Here is a 14,091-nt window from a genome sequence, read left to right on the forward strand (position 1 = left end):
CAGCACAGGTGCAGGGAATTCACAATCAGGAACCAGGTAGACAGACGATCCCAGGCAATCACCTGGGCAGGAAGTGCAGAGACACAGGGGACACAAGACTACAAAATAAAACAGGGAACAAAACTCAAACCATGACACTGATGGCTAATGACAGAGCATTGTGTTGTCAAAAAAGTACATACACAATACAAACACCTTCTATATGTGAATAAAGTGACATCTATATTATATAACTGTTAAGACTCAACAAATAAAGATACATGTTGATATGTTCATATTATATGTGTGAGTTGAGGAATTATTGTATAATCCATGATTTAAAAAATGTTTTCAGGGATTTTGTCAGTAATTCAACCCAATAAAGTTGAACGCTCTTAGAGTACAATGAGACAGCAGGATGGATTTACATATGTAATTTGAAGTCTACAGCTCCAGCTAGTGGTTGGAGAGGTAACTCCACACAAAAACATACATTGGAGTATCAACTTGAAGATGGAGCATTTTGAACAACAGCTCCTGATTCAGCTAATATGATATATGATGCTGGTGTATGGATGACACTTTGACCAAGCTGACCTGCTCTAGCATCCACACATCAGTAACTTCACATTGACATGAGTGATGCGCTGGAAACCCACCGAGCCCAATTTAAACTCTAACCACTTCATTATACAGTCAATTTATATACTTTTAATGTTTTTCATTACGCATATTTCTACATCCCTGATAAAATTATGTCTAACTGTTATTCAATCAGGAGAGACTTGTTTTAGAGTTTAACAATAATTTATTACGATTGAATATATTTGAATAGTGCAAAGTCTTTGGCGACTGGACTCCATCCTGAATTAAGATAAGCAAGAGGTCGTGATGCTGACATCTGCGGCAGCAGAATCCCCCTGGAGTCCAGACACTGAAGGATGAACAGGACTGATGCTGACTGGAGGAGCCAGGGTGGACAAGGGTGGCATCGATTTGAGCTTCATTTCATTTTATTTTTTATGATTTTTTTTTTTAGTTTATTTTAATACCTATTTAATAAGCATTTTTGGAGGGAGCCTGAGATCTTAGATTTTCCATGCCATTAAAATGCCCTGTAAATTGCTGTGCATGTGACAATAAATAATGTTAACTACTATCTAATCAGGAGGACACTCCAGAACAAATGAGGAGCGTCCTCCTTCAACTTTCTGGAAGACCACCAGCAGCATCCAGTGAGACTTTGTCAGGCTGAACTGTCAAGAGCAGTCAGTACTTAGCACAAACCATCCAACTCAAATGCACATTTATAAATAAATATATATAATTTAGTCCTCTTTCTCTGCACGTAACCATCAGACCTGTGTTTGTTCATATCTGCTAAATCGTGATATTTAACCCTCCTCGTCCCTCTGACATGGTGATGGAGTCATCCGCTGGATGAGTGACGCATGTGTGGAATTAACCTCAGAGGATGTGAAATGATTTGAGAATGAGTGCTTAGCAGGTTTACTTTCCACAGCCCTCTATACGTTTGGCTTGCGGCTGAATCTCCCAGCAGATTATGATGTCACGATGGAGTGGGAGATTCAGCCCTTCATCTGGAGCCACAGGATTAAGTGCATAGGTAATGCTCTGTAGTGACTGCTCAGGAGCAGTCCTGCTGGCTTCCCTCCTGTGGACCTCGCAGAAAATGTAATGTGGATTTTAGCTGTCTAAAGATGAGGAATACCAAAAAGACAATGAGAGACATCTGCTGCTTGTTTTCCTTCTTTTGGTGAGATAAAGAATCTGTCCTGCAGCTGCTAATTGTGAGAGGAATTTAAATGTAACTTGTAAAACGTCATTGAAACCTGAATGAGGCTTGTGCTTTATGTTGAGGTACACTCATTCTTCAATACGTTTTACGCACACTAACATTGTTTTTTTTGTAGACTGAAACTGCTACCCATAAGAACCAGAAGACAAGATGAAGGTGAAATGGACCATGCTGGGCATGGTTGTCTTTTTTCTGCTCTCCGTGGTCATGACCTGCTGCTTCATATGGCAGTACAGGATGCCAAAGCTGAAAACAGGTAAAGTCCATCAGACCAACACATCTTCACACCCTCAGAACACCCACACATGACTTTGCAACTTCCAACCTGGAACGACTTTTTGGCCTGCGCCTCTTGAGTTTCTTTGGTGTAATTGCTCGTTTGCAGGAGCGGCAGCAGGATTACACAAAGCTGGAAATAGTAGCAGCAGGATTAAAGCTGATTTTAACTTCTGCTGAGAGACGGAGGAGCAAAAGTCCAGCTGAGCAAATGACAACAGCTTCATCCTTCAGTTGCTCATGCGTTGTGTGTGATATAAATCTGAATTTGTCTCAGTGTTCAGAGTGTACTGCCTGACTGTGACAAACATGAGGTCGCATATTTAAAAAAAAAAACACTCATCTTTATGACCTGGTACTCCTGGGAAAATGAAAGCAGGTTGACATATTTACAACACTTCATAAAAAACGGTACAGTATGATTGTTTTACAGCATTTAGCATTTTTGTTGTATCAAAAACCTGTATTCCCTACCTATTACTACTAATATTATAAATCATGATTTTAGCACCTTAAGTGTAGTAAATATACAAACTGAAGATTACTGTCCTATCAAAGACTATAAGATAGCGTAATGTACTAGTAATAAGGTATAACATACCAGTAACAGATGTGTCAGAGTTTATCAACCACCCAACTGGACAGGGGTTTCCTCACAGTAAAACAGTAAAAAAAAAAAAAAAAAAACAGTAAAATATATTATGCATAGAAAAACAATTCTATGAGACTTCCTAGAACCTGGTCAAGTAAAACCAAAACTATCTGCACACTATCTGTAGTCTTACAGTGTTTCATAATGCCAGTGTGCCAACACTTTAACATGCTGCACATAACAGAAGTGACGTGTTGTATTTTAAGCCTGCCGTTTTCTTACACTTACATGAGAGAGAAATATAGAGTGCATCTATAAAATAGATTTTTCAAGAAAAGATAACTAAACAAAAAACAAGACTTACACAATTCAGGTTTGCAAGAACTATTCACACAACAGAAAACTAGAAGATAATCATTGAAGGGGAAGAAAGGTTTATCAATCAAACATGTTCATAAAATCCCAAATAAAGGGAAGCATGCAGGTCATGTTCATGGAAATGTCATATTGATTAAGTCCAACTTCTTTCTCCTTTTTGCTGTTAGTTAATACAACCAAGCGCTCAACGCTGAATGTGTTTGTGTTCCTCAAGTGTTGATAACACAAGATACAACATGAGCAATAGACCGTATTTATGTTGTGGCTCACTTTTAACTGAGCTATAGGCTCGCAGTTTACCCCTGTCCTGTTGTTGCGCTAAGCTAGGCTAAAAATGACGTGGAACTCGTCAATATGTGACTTTAGGATCGAAAACAAACATCTAAGTCTCACAAATGGTCAAAAAATCTCTTAAAATCTATTTTAAAGACATTAAGCTCAAGACGTTGTACAGTCCAGAACCTGCTAAAACGTTCTCACTGTGCATCTCTAGTTGTGCAACTGGGTGTGTATCCCCAATAGTTACAGATGACGTATGTCTACATGTTCCACATGTGATGATAACTCTGTTTTTTCCCCTTTTCCACAGAAGTGGTTGGACAACCAGAGGCAGTAGAGGATATGTGCCCTCTCTTTCCCGAGCCTGTGCCGCTCACACATCCTGTCACATCGCTGAGAGTGGCCTTAGAAAAGGTCAAACTCTTTCTATCTCATTTCCTTTATCATATAACAATATTGTATCATGACAATATGCTGAGTATGCTTGTAGGTTTCTTACTGAATGTTCTCCTAACAGATCGATGCCCTCCTGAGGGCGAGTGTTCACACCACCAAGCTGCCAGCCATATCCGCCATCGTGGTTTTAAATGACTCTGTTTTGTGGAATGGAAACTTTGGCAAGAAGAACATAAGCGACCCCTCCTCATCTGCACCCGATGAGTACACAGTGTACAGGTGAGATTTACAGCTGGTGTGGAAGAGATTAACATAAAATATGTCAGAGATACGACAAAGGGGACTTCCCTTTTATCGTATCTGTGTAATATTTGATATCATATTTGAATGGATTTGTCTCAATACCAAATACTTAGTCATTCATAATAACGATAGCCAGTCCATAATATTAGCGACTCCATCCGAACAATAATAATTCGTAGCATTAGAGTGTTAGAATTAGGTTAAGTGCAACATAGGATCAGTGATCAATGAGACTGAACCACTCAATAAATGAAGTGCTTAAACCTGATCTGTGCAGCACCAGTGGGCATGCTGTATTTTAAAGCAGGATACGTGCATGTGTTACGATTACTTTAATCACTGTGATTGCAGAATTGCGAGCCTCTCTAAGATCTTTCCCACACTGATGCTGTACAAGCTATGGGAGGACGGCCTGGTGGACTCTCTGGACGACCCACTGGACAAATACGCAGACAACTTCACCATCAAGGACCCTATGTGGAAAGGTGGTGGTGCAGCATCCTCGTCAGCCAGGACCTTCGGCAGCCACTCACCTGGACTCACCCTACGCAGGCTGGCCGGCCAGCTCTCTGGTAACCACACTTTTGTATGTGTTGAATGACAAGGTGACGATCTATGATAATCTACATCAAAGCTACAGTTGGCTTCTTTAATATAAAATACCCTTTTGTCATACTTTTGTTAATCACAGTAACCTGTGGATAGAAACTGATTCGTCTGACTCCTCTTAATGCTCCTTAGTGAGAACTGCAGGGATGACACATTTGTAGGCAAACTCAGAAGTTGGCATTTCATTGGTGCCCTTAACAAAAACCCAATGGAAAAAGCCCATGGGCATTTTTCCATTGGGGTTTGGATTATTGCTTCTATGGTTCCGTGGAAGATCCTTTTCACAAATGAACACCAATTATTAGGATTTCAAGTGTCAATACAATTAGCAAAAATAAAAAGCTGAAGTTAGGCTATAAACAAACGTCCGCGTGGCTTCACGTCACCACCACTAAGCTGGCGACGGGCTAGTCGGTGTGATGACGTTCTCATTGAGCCGTAAAAAGATCCATAAGAGCTTGTGGAATATTTACTGAAGTATTTCATGTTGGTGAACAAAATGTTAAAATCTCTTCAGCTTGTGTTAACAGCAGACTTTATTTAGGCAGCTACCCCCCCCCCCCCCCTCCCTCCCTCCTCAGAAAACAGAAGTGCAAAATCGCTCAGCTTTGTTTCGACTTGATCCCCATGTTACCTTTTTTGCAGATTCTTCATTCACATGCAGAATAGTTGGCTATGGGACGATACTTTGATATCCGAAGTGCTTTGTTTTCCCACTGCAGTCTGTGTCGTATTGACCAATCATGTTTGAGCAGGCTTTGGTTGAACGCAGGTAAACAGACCGTGTGGAGAGCAAATGAGGCAGAACCCTGGCCAAAAGTGCCAAAAATGTAAAAAAATAAATAAAATTTTAAAAAAAAGCAAAAGCAAGAGTCAGAGCTGAACAGGTCGTTCTAGGTCCACTTCTAAAACAACTTTTAAAACAATCAAGGAAAAAATAAGTTCACTGTTCCAAAGAACTCCAGTTTTCTTTGGCAAAACCTATTTGTCACTGGTTATTTTGGGCAAAAGAAAACTACATCCAATAATAAATACAAATAAAAAAGTAAAGCACAAAGGCAATTCAGTCTGATCATCATGCTTTGGAACAAACAACATTTTATTTGATACTGTGTCGAGCTGGACCAAACTCGACCGATCCCTTTGTAAAGTGTGATTGTGGGATGGAACTAAATGTACTGCGGGTACGGGGGAGATGATGCTCTCAATGAAAGTTTGCAGTTAGAGCTAAACAAGCAATAACTTCTGGTCTTTTTGTTTTTCTCATGAAAGTCAAATGCACTTCGACATCATCGACCATCCTGACCTCCACTCCCTGTCTTTAAGCTTTGATACAGAAGATACATCCATATAAATCCTGCATTACCACAAAACCCTGCATTGGACATACATTGTGAGGTGCAGAAACATCCAATAGATGAAGACTTCCTTAGATTTTAGCCTGTAGAGGTTGTGAACATCAGCAAAAATGAACGCTGTATATACTGTCTCGGGCTTCTTGAATTGGCAAGTTAATAACCAAGCTGTTGCATTGTGTAACTGGTGTCAACATCCTATCATCCCATTTCATCACCATCAAATAGCTCAGCAGCAGTGTGTGAAGGAAGTACATTAGTCAAAATGTCATACTGTCATACACACAATGGTGTTTCTGTTAAGGACAAGTCTCTACTACCCACTACAGCACCTTAGCTAACCTGAGCTCACATGAACAGAGAGAGAGGCTATATTTACACTGAGCTGTGTCCAGAGATAGAGCTAATCAGCTCTGAGCACTTAGAATGAAAAGGAGGGATTAACGGAGGGGGATGCCTTGCTGTGGGTACAAGTCTTTCAGGGACAGCTATATAAGTCATCTGAGGTTTGTAAATGTATGTCAATTTTAATAGTGATCTATCTAATAAACGAATCCCCCTCATGCTAGAGGAAAAGTCAATTGGAAGTATGACTGAGGGCTGCGCATATACACACAAAATCATAGGATCAAGTTGATGTTAAAATATGTCACTCTTGGTGTAATCAACCTAGATGGTTCTTTGAATGATCATCAAAGTTATGAGGAAACATCCTGTTGGGATCGAGAAAGTCTCAGGTGTTTTAGTATTGATCATAGTGATCAACTAACTGACTTTGGGGTAAAAAAGGACCTAGTTTATAGATTTACTCCCCAGTTTTACTCACTGAGGTTTTTCAACATTTTTACAGGGTTACCCAGAAGATTAAGGTCAACTAATCTCCTTTGGAATGGAGACACAAAAGCAGCCCTTAATTTGTTGCAGGATGATGTACTTGTGGCTGATCCCGGCACCAAGTAAGACTCTGTGTCCTTCCTATGTTGCTCTATTTTTGACTTTAGACTTTGGACTTTCCATGCATTTTTGTATTCTTTAAATGTATAGAACAAGGCTCCTTTTTGTATTTTGCATCCAGAGATAGCTTGCAAGCTTCTGACTTTATGTTATTTTTTTTACCTCAGATGCCACTACAGCAATGTTGCTTTTTCCTTATTGGCCAAAATCTTGGCCCAGAGGGTGACCGGCTCAGATTTTGAGAGCTGGGTGTCAGACAACATTCTGGAGCAGCTCAGCATGGAGGACACTGGTTTCAACTTAAATCCATCCATTCGGAGGCAGATGGCTGTGGGTGTATATAGCAATGGCCAGCCAGCTCCCCTCTATGACTTAGGCTGGTACCGACCTGCGGGGCAGATGTATTCCACAGCAGCTGACATGGCCAAGCTCATGATGGCTCTTCTGGGCGTATATAGCGGGACCCTGCTTCGCCAGGACACCCTGAACACCATGCTGACCCCACTCTTTCGATGCCACAGCGGCTACTTTGCCAACTCCACCGGCACACCTTGGGAGATCAACGAGCAGTTTGGCTATGATGTGGTGAGGAAGGACGGCGACCTGGACGGTTATGCGGCCACCCTCGCCCTGGTGCCACGGCTCAAACTGGGACTGGTGATCCTGATGGCCGGGGTTCGGCCTGCAGACCAGGATCTTGTGAGCCAGGCCTACAGCTATCTCATCCCCGCAATGGAGAGGGCTTTTAGAAACGCTCAACGAATTCTCAGACCGCCACCCAACTCAGCTCCCTATGTGGGTTTTTTTACTTACAGGAATATGACCTTCTATGAGATTAAGGTGGACTCAGATGGGGTGCTGGTCATGCAGCAGTTTGGACCACAGGTGGACACAACTGTCCCCTCCAAGTACCGCACTATTCGGCTGGATTACCTGCGGGACAGGGTTTTCAGGGTGGTGTTTGAGAGCCCATACCCTTGCAAACTGAAGGTTAACAGTGCTTCTGTCTCCCTGGAGGCACAGGACAGACAGCTTTTTAACTTTTATCTCTTTAATAGGAAAGGCGTGTCGCCAGGGTTTGATTCCCCGGGACTTAACACTTACAAAGTGACAAGGATAGCTGGTAGACCATACTTTACTGCATAAATACAGGGACTAAACCAGTTTGACACTGTGAATGAGGGTTACGTTAAGGACAAATGCAGAGGGAAACAGTTTTCAACTGTTGTGTAACTGGTCATGTGATGCTCTCTTGCTAAGGTTAATATGGTTAATCTGAACTTGTATTATTATTAATATTTCTTTAATACAATCGTTCAATACTGTCCCAATTCAATAGTTTAGTCATATACAAATGTCCAAAGGAATCTTTGCACTGCCACAAGCAAAGCAACACTGATGACAGTACTGTTTATATGTTTCCTTAGACGTGTTTGTTTAATGGACGATGTGGCAGTATTTCTCTTCAACCTCTAAGTGCCTACAGTGTGACCTAAAAAGGGAAAAAAACACAACTGATTGAAATGTGGAGTGGTCAAATTTTTCAAGATTTAAATCCACCATGGAAGCATGTGAGAATGCTATGAGCAATAAAGAGAAAAGTTATAACATAATATGTGAAATAAAAGTTGTGGTATGCATTCTTTATTAAGTGTTTATTAAGCATGAATTAAGCATTTCAAGTGATAATGTGTATGTGAACATCAACATAAAGAGAATATGCAGGTTTCCTACATATCAGGGCTGCTCTGGGGATTCCAGAGGCCGGGACGCTGATGGGAAAACCGGGATTGAAGCGGATGGCGCAGACGGATCAAATGCAGGCAAAGCGGAAGCACCCTCGGCTGAACAAGCAAAGAGGAGAGAGTCATGATCCGGTCCATACTGCAGCTGAGGCAGTTTTGTGGCAACCAATCATGAAAGGGAAGTCGGGGTATTTACGTTATTGTGATACCCCATGAGAGAGCTTGTATTCAATTCAATTCAGTTTATTTTGTATAACCCCAAATCACAAATACAAAATTTGCCTGTCTATCTGTACACATGGACATCCCTGTCCTGGGACCTCACTTTGGATCAGGAAAAACTCCCCCAATTAAAGATAGTAAAAACCTTTTCACAGGGAAAAAAAAGGGAAGAACCCTTCAGGAGAGCAACAGAGGAGGATCCCTCACAGAACAATAGATGTCATGTGTACAGAATGAACAGTTTGTATCAATTTTATAACTCAATTCAATTCTGTTTATTTTGTATAGCCTGAAATCACAAATACAAAATTATCCTTGGAGGGCTTCACAATCTGTATACATAACATCTCTGTCCCAGGACCTCACATCGGATCAGGAACAATTTCCCCAAATAAAGATAGTAAAACCCTTTCACAGGGAATAAACGAAGAAACCTTCAGGAGAGCAACAGAGGAGGATCCCTCTCCCAGGATGCATAGAAGCAATAGATGTCATTCTGTCATTTCATTCGATGACCAGAATGAACAATGTTACAAAGTTACAGCACATTACATGAATATGACAGAAATTATTCATATGTGTAGCATAGACCACGATCCAGATAACCACGATCCATGTCAGCAGAAGGAAGTAGAGAAGACGGGCATCAGCAGGGCCATAGAAGGAGGCAGCAGGCAGGACCGGTTCCATACAGCCACAATCCATGGAAACTTGAGGCGGTTTTCAAATTTCTCTTTTTTTTAATTTATTTTGTATTTATTTATTCACAATAACGGTGTCTCATAACAACCAAGGCCTTAAGAAATTTCATATTTATTTGTGTATTTGAAGTATAGCCTCCAGACTGTCTGAGAAAGAAGGCAACTCTGTTCCTGTCAAGTTGGTAGATTTTTATTCACTGTTAATCATTAAAAAGCCAAAGCAGAATGTGCAGACGTTCAGCATACCTTCAGTAGCTAGTATAGCATAGACCTGCTAACGTTAGTTAGTAATGTTCCAACATACAAGGCTGATGTTAGCTCCGCAGGTTTCATGTAAAAAAGTAACATTTTAGAAATGTATATCTCCTTCGACCTCTATTACACAACGTTTCACAATGACGAGCTCCAGATCCACGGAACAGACTGAAAATTTAGAACATCTGACGAGGGTTTATGAAGCAGAGATAGATAGCTGTCAAACACAGAGCTGGTCGATGCTAGGCTATTACATTACATTACATGTCATTTAGATGATGCTTTTATCCAAAGCGACTCACAATAAGTGCATTCAACCTTGAGTATGAATTAAGAACAACAAGAATCAAGAGAGTACAATTTCTTCAATAAAGTCAAACTACAAAGTGCTATCAATAGGAGCCATCAAAGTGCTGATACTACTGTCTTTATTCAAAGTGTAGTCGAAAGAGATGACTTTTTGGTTTGCGGCGAAACATGTCGACACTTTCTGCTGTCCTGTTGTCAATGGGGAGCTCATTCCACCATCGAGGAGTCAGGACAGCAAACAGTCGTGACTTTGTCGGGTGTTTAGTTCGCAGTGACGGAGTGACAAGCTGATTGGCTGAAGCTGAGCGCAGTGAACAAGCTGGGTCCTGGATGTAGGTCGGACCCAATCTGTTCATAGCACGGTACCTAAGTACCAATGTTTTGAAGCGGATGCGGGCGGCCACCGGTAGCCAGTGAGATCGCGGGGAGCGGAGTAGTGTGAGTGAATTTTGGGATTATATGAGTATATGCTATGATTGGCCATTCTGTGTTTCGGGGGCGGGACTAAGTGCATTGTCATTTCATACTTAGTGCAAACAGTGCACTAATTAAAGCTACCATAATCAATATATTTTATTGTATTTTAACAGGGTGTCGCTCTTCGGCTCCCTGGTCTGCTTTTCTAGCAACAGTGCTGAATTCCTCATAAAATAAACACTTCAATCCTACAATGATTTGTATTATTCCAACTCAGCCAGTCAACAGATCTTCCAGCCTGGGGCCGGCAGCAGCAGACAGCTGGTGTTGAGTACCGGTCTGTGGATCCCTTGGTATCGGGCCACACAGAAAGAATGAATGAAAAAAATGTTTATTGATTATCAAGGTCGGAAATATGTTTTATTTAGAAAAATTACCGGATACATTTGTCTGTGCATTTAAGCCTCTTGACACACGTCAAGAGGTCACGTGGTACGTTAAAACTTAAAAGTAAAAAAAAGCCAAAAAAGATCTGAAAGCCTGCTTCCATTTCCAACAGCCTGTCTTTGTGAAGCGGGGTTTAAGTTACGGAGTAGACTGGACTGAAGGTTTAAGTTACAGAGTAGACCTGACTAAAGGTTTAGTTGAGCAGTAGACTGAACTAAAGGTTTAAGTTACAAAGTAGACTGGACATACAGAACACATGTTGGGTGTCGTTGTCTCCCGTCACCCCAAGATGGGACCGGCTCGTATCAAAGAAACAAGCTCAGGGCCTCACTAATGTTGTGTAATAGTGAGTTGTATATTTATGCACTTTATATTTGTTTTTTGCTGGTTGTATAATTAAATTATGTCATATTTATCTGCTACACTGGGAAGTCCGGTCCATGAAAATATTTTCTTAAAAAAATAAAAATAAAAGATTATAAAAGACCACTGATCTATGTGATGTGAATTAATTCTCAAACATAATTTTCATGGCATTGACAGTGTTTGACCACTTGTGATATCAATGACAACACGTCAGCAGGAAACACTCTACAGATATTTACTAAAATGGGGCTCTGGACGGTGGAAGTCTAGACACACTACAGTGCAGAGTGACATTCATTATACTGATGAAGACGGGCGGCATTTCCCTTTAATGGCGGCAACTCAAGGATGTATGAGAGCAATAAAGTGCAGAGTGAGTGTAGCCTCATCACATTTTCTGGATCATTATCTGGAATTTACCTGCAGAGATATAAAGAACAGAGAGAAAAGAAAGCATGTGTTAGTCCACAATTCTCATTCAGAAATACTATTTCCTTCTGCATAAATGGGTTTCACATGTTTTTTTCTCCCCTCAACTAAAATCTGGTGGATCCCAAGCCCTCTCTGAATAAAGCAGTCATAAAGCATAGAGTAAAGCCAACCAAAAAAAAAGAAGTCAAAGTTACAATATTTCTCATGTCTGATTGGATGTTGGACGAGCAATGTGTGTCTTACAAGCAGGCATGACAGACACCTCAGCAGTCACAATACTCTTCACTCCCAAGTTAGACAGAGCTCCTCTCACCAGACCACAGGTGAAGGCCAGATACTGCAGAGAGACAAACAGTCACCTGTGTCAGAAGTGGAGTTGGGATGTCCTGACCTCCCGTCTATATAAATCATGTGTGTTTGCAATGAATGATCTAAAGAGAGCATGAAACCAAGCAGTATGTGTGCGCGTAAAGGACGTTAAGGTTTAAACTGCACCATGCTGGAGGAGGAGAAACAAGTGGCCTAAAGCCTGTCCAAACAATCCTGACGGTTATCTGCATTACACAGCATTATAAGAAAGCCTATAGGGAAGCTGTGACATAGGCTTTATGTTTTTGAAGAACTACTCATGCATATACAACTCAAGCTGAGTACTGGGAACCTGTTAATACAACGACAATCTAATCAAAGATGCAGAGTGACTTGGCAGCAAATGCTCAATATCAAGAGTTGGAATGTGACCAGGACGTCCCTGCGCCTGAACGTAACAAAGGGAACATGAGTAACCTGCAGTCTGTTTGCTCACAGCTAATCAACCTAAACTGTGCAATGTTGCTCGTTTAAAAGTTATCTGAATGGGGGTCTGGAGCCAAGTGAAGTCCTGCTGGTCTGGGATCAGCTGCCTCACAACCAGGAAACAGAGCAGTAAGTCAGAATAGAGTAGAGTTGTTGAAATGGAGGCAGAGCACCTTTGGGGCGTGTTCCAGGTACTGCTTCCCGGCTGACAGCTGACTCAGTAATCGGAACTTGTTGTCCTGGAGAACATAGATGCCCTGAAAGACAGTTCAGCAGTACAGCTAGTGACAGGACACGAATCACAGATAATCACACTGATATTTATTTTCCGCAGATACGTGTATTATGTATGTTTGTGGTCAAGCTGGACCATGTTACGTTAAAAATAACCACCTGTATGAACGAGAGGAACTACAGTGCGTACCTGGTGGTTGGTTCGAAGGTTGTCAATTTGCTTCTTAAACGCGCAGGTCCAGAAGTCTTTGCAGACAAACTTCATGATGTCCAGCTCGTCTTTGAACCGGGCCGTGTCTTTAGTAAGTCTGGAGAAAAGGAGAAGTGGTTCAAATGAAGTCCAGAAGCTTGACACTGTTCAGAGTAATGTGTTTTTTTTAACATAAGACCAATGTACGTCTCATTTTTGTCTGTGGCTATAATATGGGTTAGGGTTAGGGTTAACCCTGACTCAGTGTACAGAAGGTTTACCTCTCGATCAGCCCTTGGCCAACTCTGAAGCCCATGTTCTCCAGCGTGGCGATATTTCGTCCATTCTCCTGAACAAGGACAGAGTTCATTCACTTCAGATCAGTTTATGTTGTATAGCCGAAAATCACAAATACAAGATTTGCCTCAAGGGGCTTTACAATATGTACACATAGACATCCCTGTCCCAGGACCTCACATCGGATCAGGAACAACTCTCCCAAATAAAGATAGTAAAAAAAAACCTTTCACAGGGAATAAAGGAAGAACCCTTCAGGAGAGGGACAGAGGAGAATCCCTCTCCCCGGATGTACACAAGACGTGACGCCAGCTGGCTGACTGGAGAACAGCTGACTGGCCTTCTTACCGTCTCTCCGTTCTCGGCTGACTTGTAAATGTACTGAATGACTTCGTTATGTAGAAACTGGAAAGGAGCTTCGTCTGCCATTCTTCCTCCTCCACACACTGAGGTTCGGTCTGTCAGCAGCTGGTTCACCGTGTCACTCACACCGGGACCGACCTCATGGCGTTCACAGACTGACAGCCAACACACACAGCCCAGCGGCGTGCAGGGACTTTATTAAACAAGGTTACACAAAGATACCAAACAAACGCTTTCTGCTGCTTCCTTGTTGGTCTTGTTCCCCCGCCGGGTGGAGGCACAGAGCGCCTTTATTCTGCAACGCCACCGCCACCAGCTGGCCTGGAGGTGAAACTGCGACATCTACACAATGAGATACTGTACATTCTGGAAATAGCA

At 41.7% G+C, this 14,091-nt stretch overlaps 2 protein-coding genes across 3 annotated transcripts; one reads left to right on the plus strand and one right to left on the minus strand.

Moving 5' to 3' along the window:
• Positions 1 to 1,948: 1,948 nt before the first annotated feature.
• Positions 1,949 to 8,086, plus strand: LOC137801048 (putative beta-lactamase-like 1). Of its 2 annotated transcripts, XM_068598447.1 has the most exons (7): positions 1,949 to 2,059; positions 2,256 to 2,271; positions 3,658 to 3,737; positions 3,841 to 3,998; positions 4,374 to 4,594; positions 6,837 to 6,942; positions 7,108 to 8,086. In XM_068598447.1, exons 1-7 carry the CDS (start codon positions 1,949 to 1,951, stop codon positions 8,084 to 8,086), a joined length of 1,671 nt encoding a protein of 556 aa, XP_068454548.1. The 2 variants fall into 2 exon arrangements, with proteins under 2 accessions (XP_068454548.1, XP_068454547.1); XM_068598446.1 differs by lacking the exon at positions 2,256 to 2,271 and having other exon boundaries at positions 1,949 to 2,054; positions 3,634 to 3,737.
• Positions 8,087 to 9,782: 1,696 nt separating this feature from the next.
• On the minus strand, positions 9,783 to 13,973 carry trappc6b (trafficking protein particle complex subunit 6B). The gene is made up of 6 exons (XM_068598529.1): positions 13,699 to 13,973; positions 13,335 to 13,402; positions 13,054 to 13,171; positions 12,803 to 12,886; positions 12,078 to 12,171; positions 9,783 to 11,822 (listed from the first exon to the last, which is right to left on the minus strand). Exons 1-6 carry the CDS (start codon positions 13,777 to 13,779, stop codon positions 11,791 to 11,793), a joined length of 477 nt encoding a protein of 158 aa, XP_068454630.1. The 5' UTR covers positions 13,780 to 13,973; the 3' UTR covers positions 9,783 to 11,790.
• Positions 13,974 to 14,091: the final 118 nt, after the last annotated feature.

Source organism: Clinocottus analis, unplaced genomic scaffold, assembly GCF_023055335.1.
Source record: "Clinocottus analis isolate CAN_PGR_092001 unplaced genomic scaffold, fCliAna1.0.p SCAF_4, whole genome shotgun sequence".
Classification (NCBI taxonomy): Eukaryota; Metazoa; Chordata; class Actinopteri; order Perciformes; family Cottidae; genus Clinocottus; species Clinocottus analis.